The sequence below is a fragment of the Parasteatoda tepidariorum genome, chromosome 2, assembly GCF_043381705.1.
Source record: "Parasteatoda tepidariorum isolate YZ-2023 chromosome 2, CAS_Ptep_4.0, whole genome shotgun sequence".
Taxonomy (NCBI): domain Eukaryota; kingdom Metazoa; phylum Arthropoda; class Arachnida; order Araneae; family Theridiidae; genus Parasteatoda; species Parasteatoda tepidariorum.
The window spans coordinates 36459931-36473177 of record NC_092205.1 but is presented as its reverse complement, the minus strand read 5'-3'; the positions used below and the strand labels follow the sequence as shown (position 1 = coordinate 36473177).

Sequence of the window (13247 nt, the reverse complement as noted above, 5' to 3'; positions counted from 1 at the left end):
CATTGCTAAAAAAGTTAAAACAAGGCCAAAAATAAAATATTGCAAAATTAAAAAATATAGAAGTATTGTAATGGCATCATCAACCTTTTATAAATTTACTTTCAGTTTGATGTTTTGTTTATGATAGTCTGCTACAAGATTCATGACCACGATTTAACTTTTTATTTCTTTTCTTGACATCATTTCATATCACGAGAAATCATGGCATTAAAAATATAAGAATAGATTTTAATCTAACGTCTGCTTTTAGTTTTGGGATCTAATTTTTTAATATTTGATGTTTTATTATCGAAATAAATTCTTCGGTACATTTATAAATAATACCGTTAGCATTAATTAAGATTCTGTTGATACTGCTCTAAGATTTTGCCGTTCTCTTATTTATGAGATGAAAATATTTTTGAAGTTACCATTTACGTGGCCTGCGATGGTTTTTACCCGTAAATTTGGATGTAAGTACCCCATTTATTCATGTAAATGTTCCATTAAAGCATTAACTTTTAATTTAAATTTTTTGTTTGACAATTTCTTCAAAGTTTCAGTAATGATTCGTAGAACTTTTTTAGTTTCAGGTTTACGGCCCATTATTTTATTCATCCTGGTGATGTTTGCATTTTATGCTACTACTTCGTTCTACTCTCTTAATAATGGTAAGTTTGAATACGCACCTAGTATAAAATGCATCGTGTAAACATTTTATTTGAATATTTTATTTAGAAGACAACTTATATAGATGACATATGAAATATTTAAGTAACATTGAAACATATTTCACTGATCAATAATGTCAAATGTTTGTAATTAAGTTCTAGTTGCATAAAATGCATTAGATTATTTATTGTTTCTTTGCATAATGATTTTTTAGTAGAAGACAATCAGTATAATTTATTTTGTGTAAGTGATTATGCATCTTATTATTTTTAGTATTTTATTTATCCTCTTTCTATAAATGTTTGATATCTGACTTTTTGATTTTTTCAACATGTTTATTTACCGCTTTTTCTTTTTTTAGAAAAAATTTCATCTTCGGAGCTCTTTAACGAAACAGGTTTGTGGTATCCATATACATTTTAGTCTGATTAAATGTAGAAGATTTAATTTTTGGTTATACAAACAGTTTTTATAAAAATTTAACACATGCTGTATTCATCTTACTTTTGTTTATTTTTATAAGAAGACTTATAATTAATTTTTTATTAGTATAGCAATCAAAATATTTCAATTGTCCATTTTTTGAATACTAGCACTTTTTAAGTTGAGTTTTTTTAAAAATGTAATTAGTTTCATCTTATGTTGGGAACATATCATTATAAGATCCTTATTGTTTTAATTTGTAAAGTCAACGTGGCAAAATGTCACTGGTGGCGAGGAAAATTTTTTATACACTTGAACTTGTAATAAATAAAAAATTGGACTATAGTGGATTACCAAGAGATAGCTTTGCAATTTTAACCTTAGAGTTTACCGTATTCTGTTATATGTTTTAGTTTTTCGTGGCCCGCCTTTCTGTTTTTGCCAAATCTTGGTGACTATTTTATTGTAGGACTTTAAATACTAATTCTTCTCTTATAATAAAAATTGCCCTCTTCAGCTGATTTGTTTTAAAATTATTCTATTGAGGATACTGTAGCCAAAAACTGGGCAGCCGCTGTTTATCATTTCTATAATTTCAGTCGATGCAGTATTCAGTTTAAAATCAGTATCTGATTCAAGAATTTTTTCTCATTTTAACTTAAAATGGTCCAAAAGCTTAGGATTCTTCTGGTATATTGTAAATTGATTTCAAATATATTATCCTAGATTTTGAATGCTTTTGATCACATTACTAAGTTTTAGAATTTTTTCATTACAATTTTGGATTTATTTACAGTTAATTTTTTTACATTAAAAATATTGCTTGTCATTGCTCAGTAACAGTTGAGAAGAAAATTTAGCTTTTGTTGTGAGGGAAGCCAAGTTCATTTGCACCAATTACAACCACCAAGGCTCCAAATGGATTTTAAACAAAAAAAAGAAAAAACACGTACAGGTTTGCCCGGGGTGACTAGGAGTTATACGCTTCGAGTTGGTCCTTTTCTAGAATATTCTTTTAGAGTCTCGCAGGATCCTCTGTTCAGAAGTTGCCAAAGTTTGGCGATTATTCTGTCTGTCACAGATCATGATATATAGAAATCATCCCAGAAAAGGATTGAAAATAAAAATGTTTTTTTATTTATTATTTTTTTAATAAATATAATTTAAAGCTTATGTTTTGTATTTATGCTAGATCAGTAGTCATTGAAGCTGTTTAATATAATTTTAAATGTTTTTCGTTATTTAAAAATATGCTTAAATTTTTATTTTTATATATTTTCAGTTAATTATGTGGAAACTCCAATAGCAGTTAATACTGAAACAACAAATGTAGAGATAAGAAAGCAACATGCTGTTCATGTTTATGAAAGACCTCATTTGATTAATGAGTGAGTTTGTATTTCCCTTTTTATGACAAAAAATTGTTTGTTGAACAAATAAATATGAAATATGTTTGAATTTTGTTTTAGGAAAAAAACAATTTATATTTTAAAATACATGATCAATATTAATTTCGAATAATCATATATGGCCAACTTTATGAGCTCCCTATTTTTATGAAATTTTTTTCACAATTTTAAAATGTGCTTGAAAAAGAAAAATGTATTTACACTTACAATTGAATAATGTTTCCATTAACAGAAAAATTTCTTTATGAACTATATAATGGCAAAACTCATTAATTACCAAGATTTTTTTGAACTTTATTTAAAAATAACTTCTGTGACGGAAATTATTTTTGTTGCCTATTAAAAAACAGGAAATAGAATCTAAGTCATTATCTATTTATTATAGAATCTCTCTGTTTAATCTGTAACAGAATCTTATATTTAAGTTAAATCTGCAACAGAATCTTATATTTATGTTAAACCTATAGCAGAATTTTTGACTTGTAATTGTACTTCGCAAGTTTTAAAACTATAGGTACAATTTATCAAAATTTTATCACATAAATAAAAATAACAACTGTGACTGAAGTTATTTTCACTTCGTGTAAAAAATCCAGAAAAGAGAGTAAGCTTTTGTCTACTTGTAATAGAATTAATAAAATATGTTAAAAGAATAAAATTAATCCTTGGTGGCACTTCATAAGTTTAGAAATCATACTGAAGTTCAGAATTCATATATCATATGTTTTTGATTATGTTGTATTTTTTAGGAGCTATTTGTATAGTACATATTATTTATTATGTGATATTTTATTATTATCTTTATGAAATATAAGCATTTATTTTTTAATTTTTTAAAAATTTCTTTGTAGAGTCTTATTATCTTAGATTTACTCTTTTTAATTTTAGAACTGTTACTGCTATTCACTCCATTCAAGTTGGTGATATTATTCCCAATTGTGGTTTCTCAAAAATTTGTAATAGTAATGAGTTTGTTGTTCATTTATATTCGGGAAAGGATCATAGTGATGAACCAAAGCTTTGTATTGATGGCAAATAGTAAGTATATATTTACCATAACAATGGCATTATTAGATAAGTTAATATTAGATGATCCAGAATATTATAGGATAAATTAAGATTGATTTTATTGATATATTATGTAATCATGCCTTAACATTAATAAGATATGTCATAAATATGTATTGATCTTATTAAGATTATGACATCGTAAAATATTATCCAATTTTTTTAAATGTCAAAATAAAGTAATTAAATCATTTTGGATTATTTATTAATCTTTTGAATAAACTCTTTCAAAAATTGAAAATTGTCAATTTTTAAATCAGTTTATTCATTATTATTTTTTGTGTGCTTAATCATAAATAACGGTCTAAGAGTTCAATAACTGTCTATACCTATGAAGGTATATTTTATGCAAATATAATTATGTGTTGTTTAGCTACAATAATATTTTAATTATATTTGTAAAACATTTTATGTAAGGTAAGGATTACTTGTGTGACATAACATATGCTGCCATATTCTCTTATTGAGATTTTGAATAATTTATCAAGATTAACTTTTTAAAATGTGATGAAAAGCATAACGATTTTTGTTTGTAAATAAATATGTTTTCTTTTTATTATTTGTTATAAACATTCTTCTAATAAACAACCTTAAAATTTTTATTTTTCAGTTGTATCTTAAATCAGATTATTCATTATTTTTTACTTTTTTGCTTAATCTTAAATGACTGTCTAAGAGTATCTGAAGGTATATTTTATACAAATATAATTATGTGTTACTCAGCTACAATAATATTTTAATTATATTTGTAAAACATTTTAGTTGCATAAGGTAAGGATGACTTCTGTGCGTAAGATATGTTACCATGTTTTTTTTTTTTGTAAATAAATATGTTTCTTTAATTATTTGTCATAAACATTCTTCTAATAAACTACATGAAAATTTTTATTTTTAAGTTGTATCGGAAATAAATTTACAATTTTCCACATTTCGTTAAGAATTTCGTGTGCTATCTAGAATAAATGAATACTACATAATTATGAATTGCTTTTAGGAGAGTAATGTGAAGTCTCATGTTTGTATGGCTCAAAATATATAAGGGGGAGTGAGGTAAGACTGAGTATTGCGATAAGACTGGGTGCCTCGATTGTGGGAAAATTAGTTTTGTTTTCTAGTAGAGAAATTCTGAATTATACTTTACTAGTCAAGTGTCACAATATATCTGAAGATCTCTTGTTTTTTTAAATTATTTTATTGGTCATTAGAATTACGAAAATAATTTTTGGTTCAGCTTATTATACGTTTACTGAAGATTTATATCCTAGAAAGCAATAGGAATTTTGTCCAATAGTAGTATTGTCCTCATTCATTTCAATAATCTCCATGCTTTGGGTAAGACCAGGTATTCTCTTGGTGTGCGTCTATATTGAGTCCACAAAAGCTGCGGTGCAGCAGAGGATGAAGACAGCTATATTCAAGGATAAACAAACGTCTTACAGGCCCCAGGACAAAGTTTATTGTGGGTCCTTTCTACAAAGCACAAGAAGCCTTATTTTCTAGAAATTTTTAAGTCTCTTTATACAAAATCGTAGTTTTTATATACATATTAAAAAATTCTCTGCAATTTCCTAAAAAAAATAAATAAAAAAATTATAAGAACTATAATTTTTTGTAAGGAATTTCGGCAGGACCTCAGTAGTCACTGGTCCCAGTCAGGACAATTTTCCTTTTTTCTCTTTTCTTAATTTTCTTAAATTGTCATATAAAATTTAAATGTAGGCTACTTTTTAAATTCTAGTACTTCTAAATTTCCCATAAAGTTAATGTGTGTACTTGGCTTAGCCCGACTAGTGGGGTAAGATCGGGGGATTTGACTTTTTCTAGAAAAAAAATCATTTATGAAAAACGTAGGACATCAATGACTCTTCAGGAATGATATTTGTACACTACTAAACAATAAATATCTTTTTTAAGTCTGACAGTTTTTAGGTTGAACAATTTAGCTCTTACAGGCTTTCGAATCTTAGTTACCCAGTGTCACCTCACTTTCCCCTATACATTTTTTGGAAATTAGTAGATTTCCTTCTATAAACTGCATTTAAAATTTTTACTTGCTATTAGTTCGTTTAAAATGCTGCATAATATGACACACAATGTCTTTGTTTTTGTTTTGAGCACGAGAAGCAAAATGATATCATAATGATAATTAAGGAGTTTTTATTTTGGTGAATTCTGCCTGCTTAAATATTTTATTTAAATTTCATGTTTCTTCTTTTTATAATGTGTAAAGTCTGCTTGTGCACAACTTAATTTTTTAATAAATATTTGGAACTGCAGTAATTCAAATATAATGTATATTTTTATTTTGCACTTTTTTAATAAATTTAAAAAAATAGAACAGCCTTATTTAAATATTCATTAACATTTAGTTTTTGCATGTATTATTATATAGATTCCTATTTCTTACAGAGTAAGCTACATAATGCTGATTTAATTATAAAAAAGCCATGTGTTGACTATTACATGTTGCAAAAACTTGAAATAAACCTTTTGGTTAAATTTTTAGAGAAATAAGAATTTTGATAGATTGCATTTGTTTTTGAAAAATTATGATCTTATTGTTAATAGGTAAGTATAAGTTTTAAAATATTTATTTAGGTAATTTAAGCTGAAATAGATATTTATGTAGTTAGGAGAGAAATGTTGCTTTTGGTTTATTGTGTTGCTAAAAAAAAGCATATGGATTTTGTAATAAATTTATTTGTTTATGATTACATAATAATTTGTATATTATGTTTTTTTTTACCTAAGTGTTCTTGGAAAAGATGTGAATGAGGGTGGCCGAGGTGTAAATGTAGCAGTTGTGGATAATATGACAAGGACAATAATTCGTGTTGTTCATTTCGATACCTATGAAAAAGGTGTGTATTAAGTTTTGAGCAAAAGTAATGAAATATACTTTAAAAAAATCTAGGTGCAATTTAAAATAATCATTTAAAATTTTATTTCTCTTTTACTTAACTATTCATCAAATATAACTTATGTTCAATGCGTGTTTACAATACAAGAATTGTAAATACGAAAAGGATTTGATTAGTTTGGATTCTTAGTCTTTCTAATAAATTTATCCACTTACTGTTTTCACTTTATGTACAACCTTGGTTAATTTTCTGCTCAGAAAAGCTGTTTTCTTATCTTGTTATTCAATGGAACATGACAGAGAAATTGAAAAAATTTCTTTATGAGATCTTGTAGCAAAATGGAATTGCTCTAGAATAAGTGGCATGCAAAAAAAAAAAAAAAAAAAAAAAAAAAAAAAAAAAAAAAAAAAANGAAAAGAAAAAAAAGGCTTTCCGGAAGGGAAAATCTTAAAGGTGACCACTAGTTGCCTTTAATCTAATTATCTAATTTATTGCAAAAAAATCGAGTAGTAGCAGTCTGGAAAGATCAAGATCCAATGTGAGAATATTCCGAGGAAATTTTTTAATACATTTGTCATATAAATTTGTCCACATTGGACTGATCGTTAAACACAGTTCTCAGTTAAACATTGAAGTCAAGTATCATTGGCAGCTGTCAGTGATTAATACAATTATAATTAATTTTCGAAATGTTCAAACATGCTTTTTCTACTGAAGTTGTTCCTTTAATTTTATTGGTTTTATGTGCAGATTGTATAACTTAACTGTATCATATACAAAATTAAGTTATTATTTTGTATATTCAGATTCAATTCTTTTGGAGACATTGCTTTTGACACTAAGACCTGGAGATATAGTGGTTCTGATGACTTTTGATGAACCATCTAGAAAGTATGTTTTATCTTCTGATTTTGGATGTAGTTTCAAGTTGGGATACTTGAATTTTTAATGTTTGAATGTCTTTGGATGTTAATAGTAGAGTTACAGAGTATTTTTAGGTCATTAGACTAAATTGCTTTTATATTTTAAAATTTGAATCTTCAATTATTTCAATTGACTAGTAAACTACTTAATATAAAGCAACTTAGGATTTTAAATAATTGTTTCATTTTATTTAAAAATTTCTGGCTGTAAATTAAAAGGACTTAAATATGATTAAATTATTTTTTTATAAAGTGTTGGTCTTAAAACTAAAATAGTTATTATTGAAAAATAAGATGTTTAGTTATATATTTAGTAAATTCAATATCTTTGGCTCAACTGCCCCTTGTGGGCAATTGCCTATAAATTATATTCCATGTTAACTTGTTTGCTATGTTAAATAATATTTTTTAAAAATGCTGCAAAAAATTGTATACCTTTCAAGTAAAAATTTTTTCCACCATTAGTAAATAAAATAATAAAAAATAACAAATACTTAATAAAGGCTATTTTTTACATGGTATTATCTTTGGATAAAGGGATTTTATAATTGCGTGCAAAAATCTTTCAATTCTATTGAAAAGTTCTTGAGATATAATGAAGTACGTAGAAAACAAAATTAACATTACAAACTTTGGAGCTGGGACCATATTTTCCAGATTGTGGTTATTCCCTATATTTGGGGGTCAGAAATCCGAATCTGTTGAAAAAAAGGTTTGTTCATTTAGAGAAAGTACGTTGTGTCTGATTTCATAACTAAAGTATCATTTGTACTTATTGATTTGCATATTTAAGATCATCCCTTTTGAACCTTTAAAATTGTGTCCTAGAACATGAAGATCGAATCATTAGATCAAAAGTTATTCAGGGTGGTTTGTTTTTTATTTTGTGCACTGTACATCTAGTAGTAAAACCTCCTTCATATACTTGTGATTTGATTTTTTTTTTTTGGTTTTAATTTAATTTAATTTAATTTAATTTAATTTAATTTAATTTAATTTAATTTAATTTAATTTAATTTAATTTAATTTAATTTAATTTAATTTAATTTAATTTAATTTAATTTAATTTAATTTAATTTAATTTAATTTAATTTAATTTAATTTAATTTAATTTAATTTAATTTAATTTAATTTAATTTAATTTAATTTAATTTAATTTAATTTAATTTAATTTAATTTAATTTAATTTAATTTAATTTAATTTAATTTAATTTAATTTAATTTAATTTAATTTAATTTAATTTAATTTAATTTAATTTAATTTAATTTAATTTAATTTAATTTAATTTAATTTAATTTAATTTAATTTAATTTAATTTAATTTAATTTAATTTAATTTAATTTAATTTAATTTAATTTAATTTAATTTAATTTAATTTAATTTAATTTAATTTAATTTAATTTAATTTAATTTAATTTAATTTAATTTAATTTAATTTAATTTAATTTAATTTAATTTAATTTAATTTAATTTAATTTAATTTAATTTAATTTAATTTAATTTAATTTAATTTAATTTAATTTAATTTAATTTAATTTAATTTAATTTAATTTAATTTAATTTAATTTAATTTAATTTAATTTAATTTAATTTAATTTAATTTAATTTAATTTAATTTAATTTAATTTAATTTAATTTAATTTAATTTAATTTAATTTAATTTAATTTAATTTAATTTAATTTAATTTAATTTAATTTAATTTAATTTAATTTAATTTAATTTAATTTAATTTAATTNAATGAAAGTAAATAAACAGAGCATCGCGAAGTTCAGATACATCGTTGTCAAGGAGACCACGTAATCAGAGTTCGTCCACAACATGCATATGCACATTGATAGGAAACATTAAACTGGTGCTAACGCCGTTAAGATTCATATACCGCATAAAAATAATTCGCACAAAAAAAATCGCACAAAAATAAAATCGCATAAAACCAATCGCACAAAAACAGAATCGCATAAAAAAGGACCGCACAAAAACAGGTCTCACTGTATTTATGTAGTTAGGAGAGAAATGTTGCTTTTGGTTTATGTTGTTGTTAAAAAAAAAGGATATGGTTTTTGTTATAAATTTATTTGTTTATGATTACATAATAATTTGTATATTATGTTTTTTTTTACCTAAGTGTTCTCGGAAAAGATGTGAATGAGGGTGGCCGAGGTGTAAATGTAGCAGTTGTGGATAATATGACAAGGACAATCATTCGTGTTGTTCATTTCGATACTTATGAAAAAGGTGTGTATTAAGTTTTGAGCAAATGTAATGAAATATACTTTTAAAAAAATCTAGGTGGAATTTAAAATAATCATTTAAAATTTTATTTCTCTTTTACTTAACTATTCATAAAATATAACTTATGTTCAATGCGTGTTTACAATGCAAAAATTGTAAGCATGAAAAGGATTTAATTAGTTTGGATTCTTAATCTTTCTAATCAATTAATCTTGGTTAATTTTCTGCTCAGAAAAGCTGTTTCCAATCTTGTTATTCAATGGATAAATTGAACATGACAGAGAAATTGGAAAAATTTCGTTATGAGATCTTGTTGCAAAATGGATTTGCACTAGGATAAGTGGCATGCAAAAAAAAAAAAAAAAAAANAAAAAAAAAAAAAAAAAAAAAAAAAAGGGCTTTCCGCAAGGGAAAATCTTAAAGGTGACAACTAGTTGCCTTTAATCTAATTATCTAATTTATTGCAAAAAAAAAATCTAGTAGTAGCAGTTTGGAAAGATCAAGATCGAATGTGAGAATATTCCCAGGAAATTTTTTAATACATTTGTCATATAAATTTGTCTACATTGGACTAATCGTTAAACACAGTTCTCAGTAAGCATTGAAGTCAAGCATCATTGGCAGCTGTCAGTGATTAATACAATTATAATTAATTTTAAAAATGCTCAAACATACTTTTCCTACTGAAGTTGCCCCTTTAATTTTATTGGTTTTATGTGCAGATTGTATAACTTAACTGTACCATGTACAAAATTAAGTTATTATTTTGTATATTCAGATTCAATTCTTTTGGAGACATTGCTTTTGACACTAAGACCTGGAGATATAGTGGTTCTGATGACTTTTGATGAACCTTCTAGAAAGTATGTTTTATCTTCTGATTTTGGATGTAGTTTCAAGTTGGGATACTTGAATTTTTAATGTTTGAATGTTTTTGGATGTTAATAGTAGAGTTACAGAGTATTTTTGGGTCATTAGACTAAATTGCTTTCAACAGCATTTCAAAATATGCAACAGCTAAAAACATTTAAAAATATTTTTTAAATGTTTTTAGCTTTTGCATATTTTAAAATTTGGATCTTCAATTATTTCAATTGACTAGTAAACTACTTAAAGCAACTTAGGATTTTAAATAATTGTTTCATTTTATTTAAAAATTTCTGGCTGTAAATTAAAAGGACTTAAATATGATTAAATTATTTTTTTATAAAGTGTTGGTCTTAAAACTAAAATAGTTATTATTGAGAAATAAGATGTTTAGTTACATATTTAGTCAATTCAATATCTTTGGCTAAACAGCCCTTTGAGGGCATTTGCCTATAAATTATGTTCCATGTTAACTTGTTTGCCATGTTAAATTATATTTTTTAAAAATGCTGCAAAAAATTATATACCTTACAAGTAAAATTTTTTCCACCATTAGTAAATAAAATAATAAAAAATACTTCATAAAGGCTATTTTTTGCATGGTATTATCTTTGGATAAAGGAATTTTATAATTGTGTGCAAAAATCTTTCAATTCTATCAAAAAGTTCTTGAGATATAATGAAATACGCAGAAAGTAAAATTATCATTACAAACTTTGGAGCTGGGACCAAATTTTCCAGATTGTGGCTACTCCCTATATTTGAGGGTCAGAAATCCGAATCCGTCGAAAAAAGGTTTGTTCATTTAGAGAAAGTACGTTGTGTCTGATTTCGTAACTTGAAGTATCGTTTGCACTTATTGATTTGCATATTTGAGGTCACCCCTTTTGAACCATTAAAATTGTGTCCTAGAACATGAAGATCGAATCATTAGATCAAAAGTTATTCAGTGTGGTCTGTTTTTTATTTTGTGCGCTGTACATCTAGTAGTAAAACCTTCTTCATATACTTGTGATTTAATTTTTTTTTTTTTTTTCTCCCAGGAATTTCTATTTTTTGCAAAATGTTCATTTAGCATTCAATTTCACAGCTTTTCATTCGTTTTAAACATTGTATATTGAAAACTTAATGTATGATTCTATTTTGAAAACAGACTGTCCCGGATTGCTAGATTGCTATTGTATGATCTTGGCAGTGCATTGATTCAGAATTTGAGTTATAGGGGTAGTTGGTATTTAATTACTCAAAAAGGAATATCAGGTTTTTCACCATTTGAGGAGGTAAGTATATTGTTACATATTATCTGAAATTATTGTTTGGTGTTTTAGGGTGTTTTGAGAGGTTTCTCATAATAGTATTTTTGTTAAATAGCTTCACTTTGTAGACAGTAGTGGATGGCCTAAACACCATGATGTGAAAATTTGCGTTCCTTTTGAAAGTAAGTGGTTAATATCCATATCAGAAAAACAAATGCTTGTTTCTTATAATGTTTTATTATTTTTTAATAAATCAAATGAGAAATGTCAAATAAGAATATATAATCAAATAAAATATCAAATCAAATGAAAATAAAACTTAGGGTTTAAAATCTAATTGTTATTGTATTAAGAGTATTAATGTTTGCATAAATTTTTCTTCTTGTAAGTACATATTTTATGCCTCCTTTCTTAAAATATGTTTTTTTAGGTTATAAATTAACTAAATTTTTCTGTATAGATTCCTTTTTCTAAGTTAAAAAAATTCTTATATTGTGAATTAATTTCTGTATATAGTAGTAGCTGTACTCAAATGTTGCTAAATTAGAATAATTCTAAGATTTTATTGATGTTTATGTAAATATTGATATAGCCTTACACATGTCTGTATTACTGCTTTGAGAATGCATTTAACATTATTGTAAATGTTGAAAATTTTACAAAGATATATATTGTTTTATGTTAAATAAATTTATCAGTTTTAAATTATAAACTTGAGTTTAATTTATTGTTACAACAAAAATTATAGAAACAGTTTATGAAAAAGAAATTGTGAATATTTATACAACTTAAATCAAACTTTAATCTTGTAGCTTTCCTGTAAAAAGGAGAAATCTAATTGTTTAGTTAGTTCTAATTGTTCTGTGTGTGTGTATATAAAATTGTATATGCTAATTAAAATGAAGAACATTAAAATTTTCTCAGTCTTTATCATCAAATTTATTTTTTAAAATTTTCTAATTTAAAGTTACTATATGCTAGTTTTAATATTAGTATTGATTCCATTTATTAATTACTAAACAATTATTTTTTAGTTAAAGGTACAGTTGTTCACCCAGATCCATTGCCTTCTAGTAACCAAATAAGAGTAGAGTTTTGTGAAAAGCATGATGACTTGCCTCTTTTTTGTGATGGTATATAAATTCAATATTATTTGTTTTGTTTAGTCATTTTTCTGTTTAGTAATATATCTTTCTGATTTCATTTTCTTTTATGAGCGTTTTAGCTCCATCTAGATTTGAACTTTGGAACTATCTTGTCTTCAGGAAATAAGACTTGAGACTAATAAACAACTAAAGAAAACATTTATTTAAGTTAAACAAAACATTCCACACGCCCAGCGTGCTCTCGTTCGATACAGCTAGATGTTGAAGAAAAATGCATAGAAAAGCAATTATCGAATTCTTGTCGTAACATTTATACTCTGAACCACTTCAGTTCGCTTCACATAGTGATCACAGCGACGCCGCAAGCAAGCCTGTTAGTATTTCCTGCCATACACATTAAACTTATTAAATTTTATTTTTTATCCACCTTTTGTTTAAATCACTTCTG

At 25.0% G+C, this 13247-nt stretch overlaps 1 protein-coding gene across 2 annotated transcripts in view; it reads left to right on the top strand.

The window, feature by feature from the left end:
- Positions 1-97: 97 nt before the first annotated feature.
- Positions 98-13247, top strand: part of LOC107436187 (protein O-linked-mannose beta-1,2-N-acetylglucosaminyltransferase 1) — a 74426-nt gene continuing 61276 nt past the window's right edge. The window contains exons 1-10 of one of the 2 annotated variants that reach the window (XM_043044531.2): positions 98-452; positions 567-650; positions 1013-1048; positions 2357-2462; positions 3372-3521; positions 9464-9573; positions 10349-10433; positions 11591-11717; positions 11809-11875; positions 12728-12826. In XM_043044531.2, coding sequence (XP_042900465.1) covers positions 389-452; positions 567-650; positions 1013-1048; positions 2357-2462; positions 3372-3521; positions 9464-9573; positions 10349-10433; positions 11591-11717; positions 11809-11875; positions 12728-12826 — 928 coding nt within the window. In that variant the 5' untranslated portion in view covers positions 98-388. Of the gene's footprint in view, positions 453-566; positions 651-1012; positions 1049-2356; positions 2463-3371; positions 3522-6302; positions 6413-7218; positions 7304-9463; positions 9574-10348; positions 10434-11590; positions 11718-11808; positions 11876-12727; positions 12827-13247 lie in introns of both variants that reach the window. The other variant, XM_043044532.2, reaches the window with a different exon arrangement.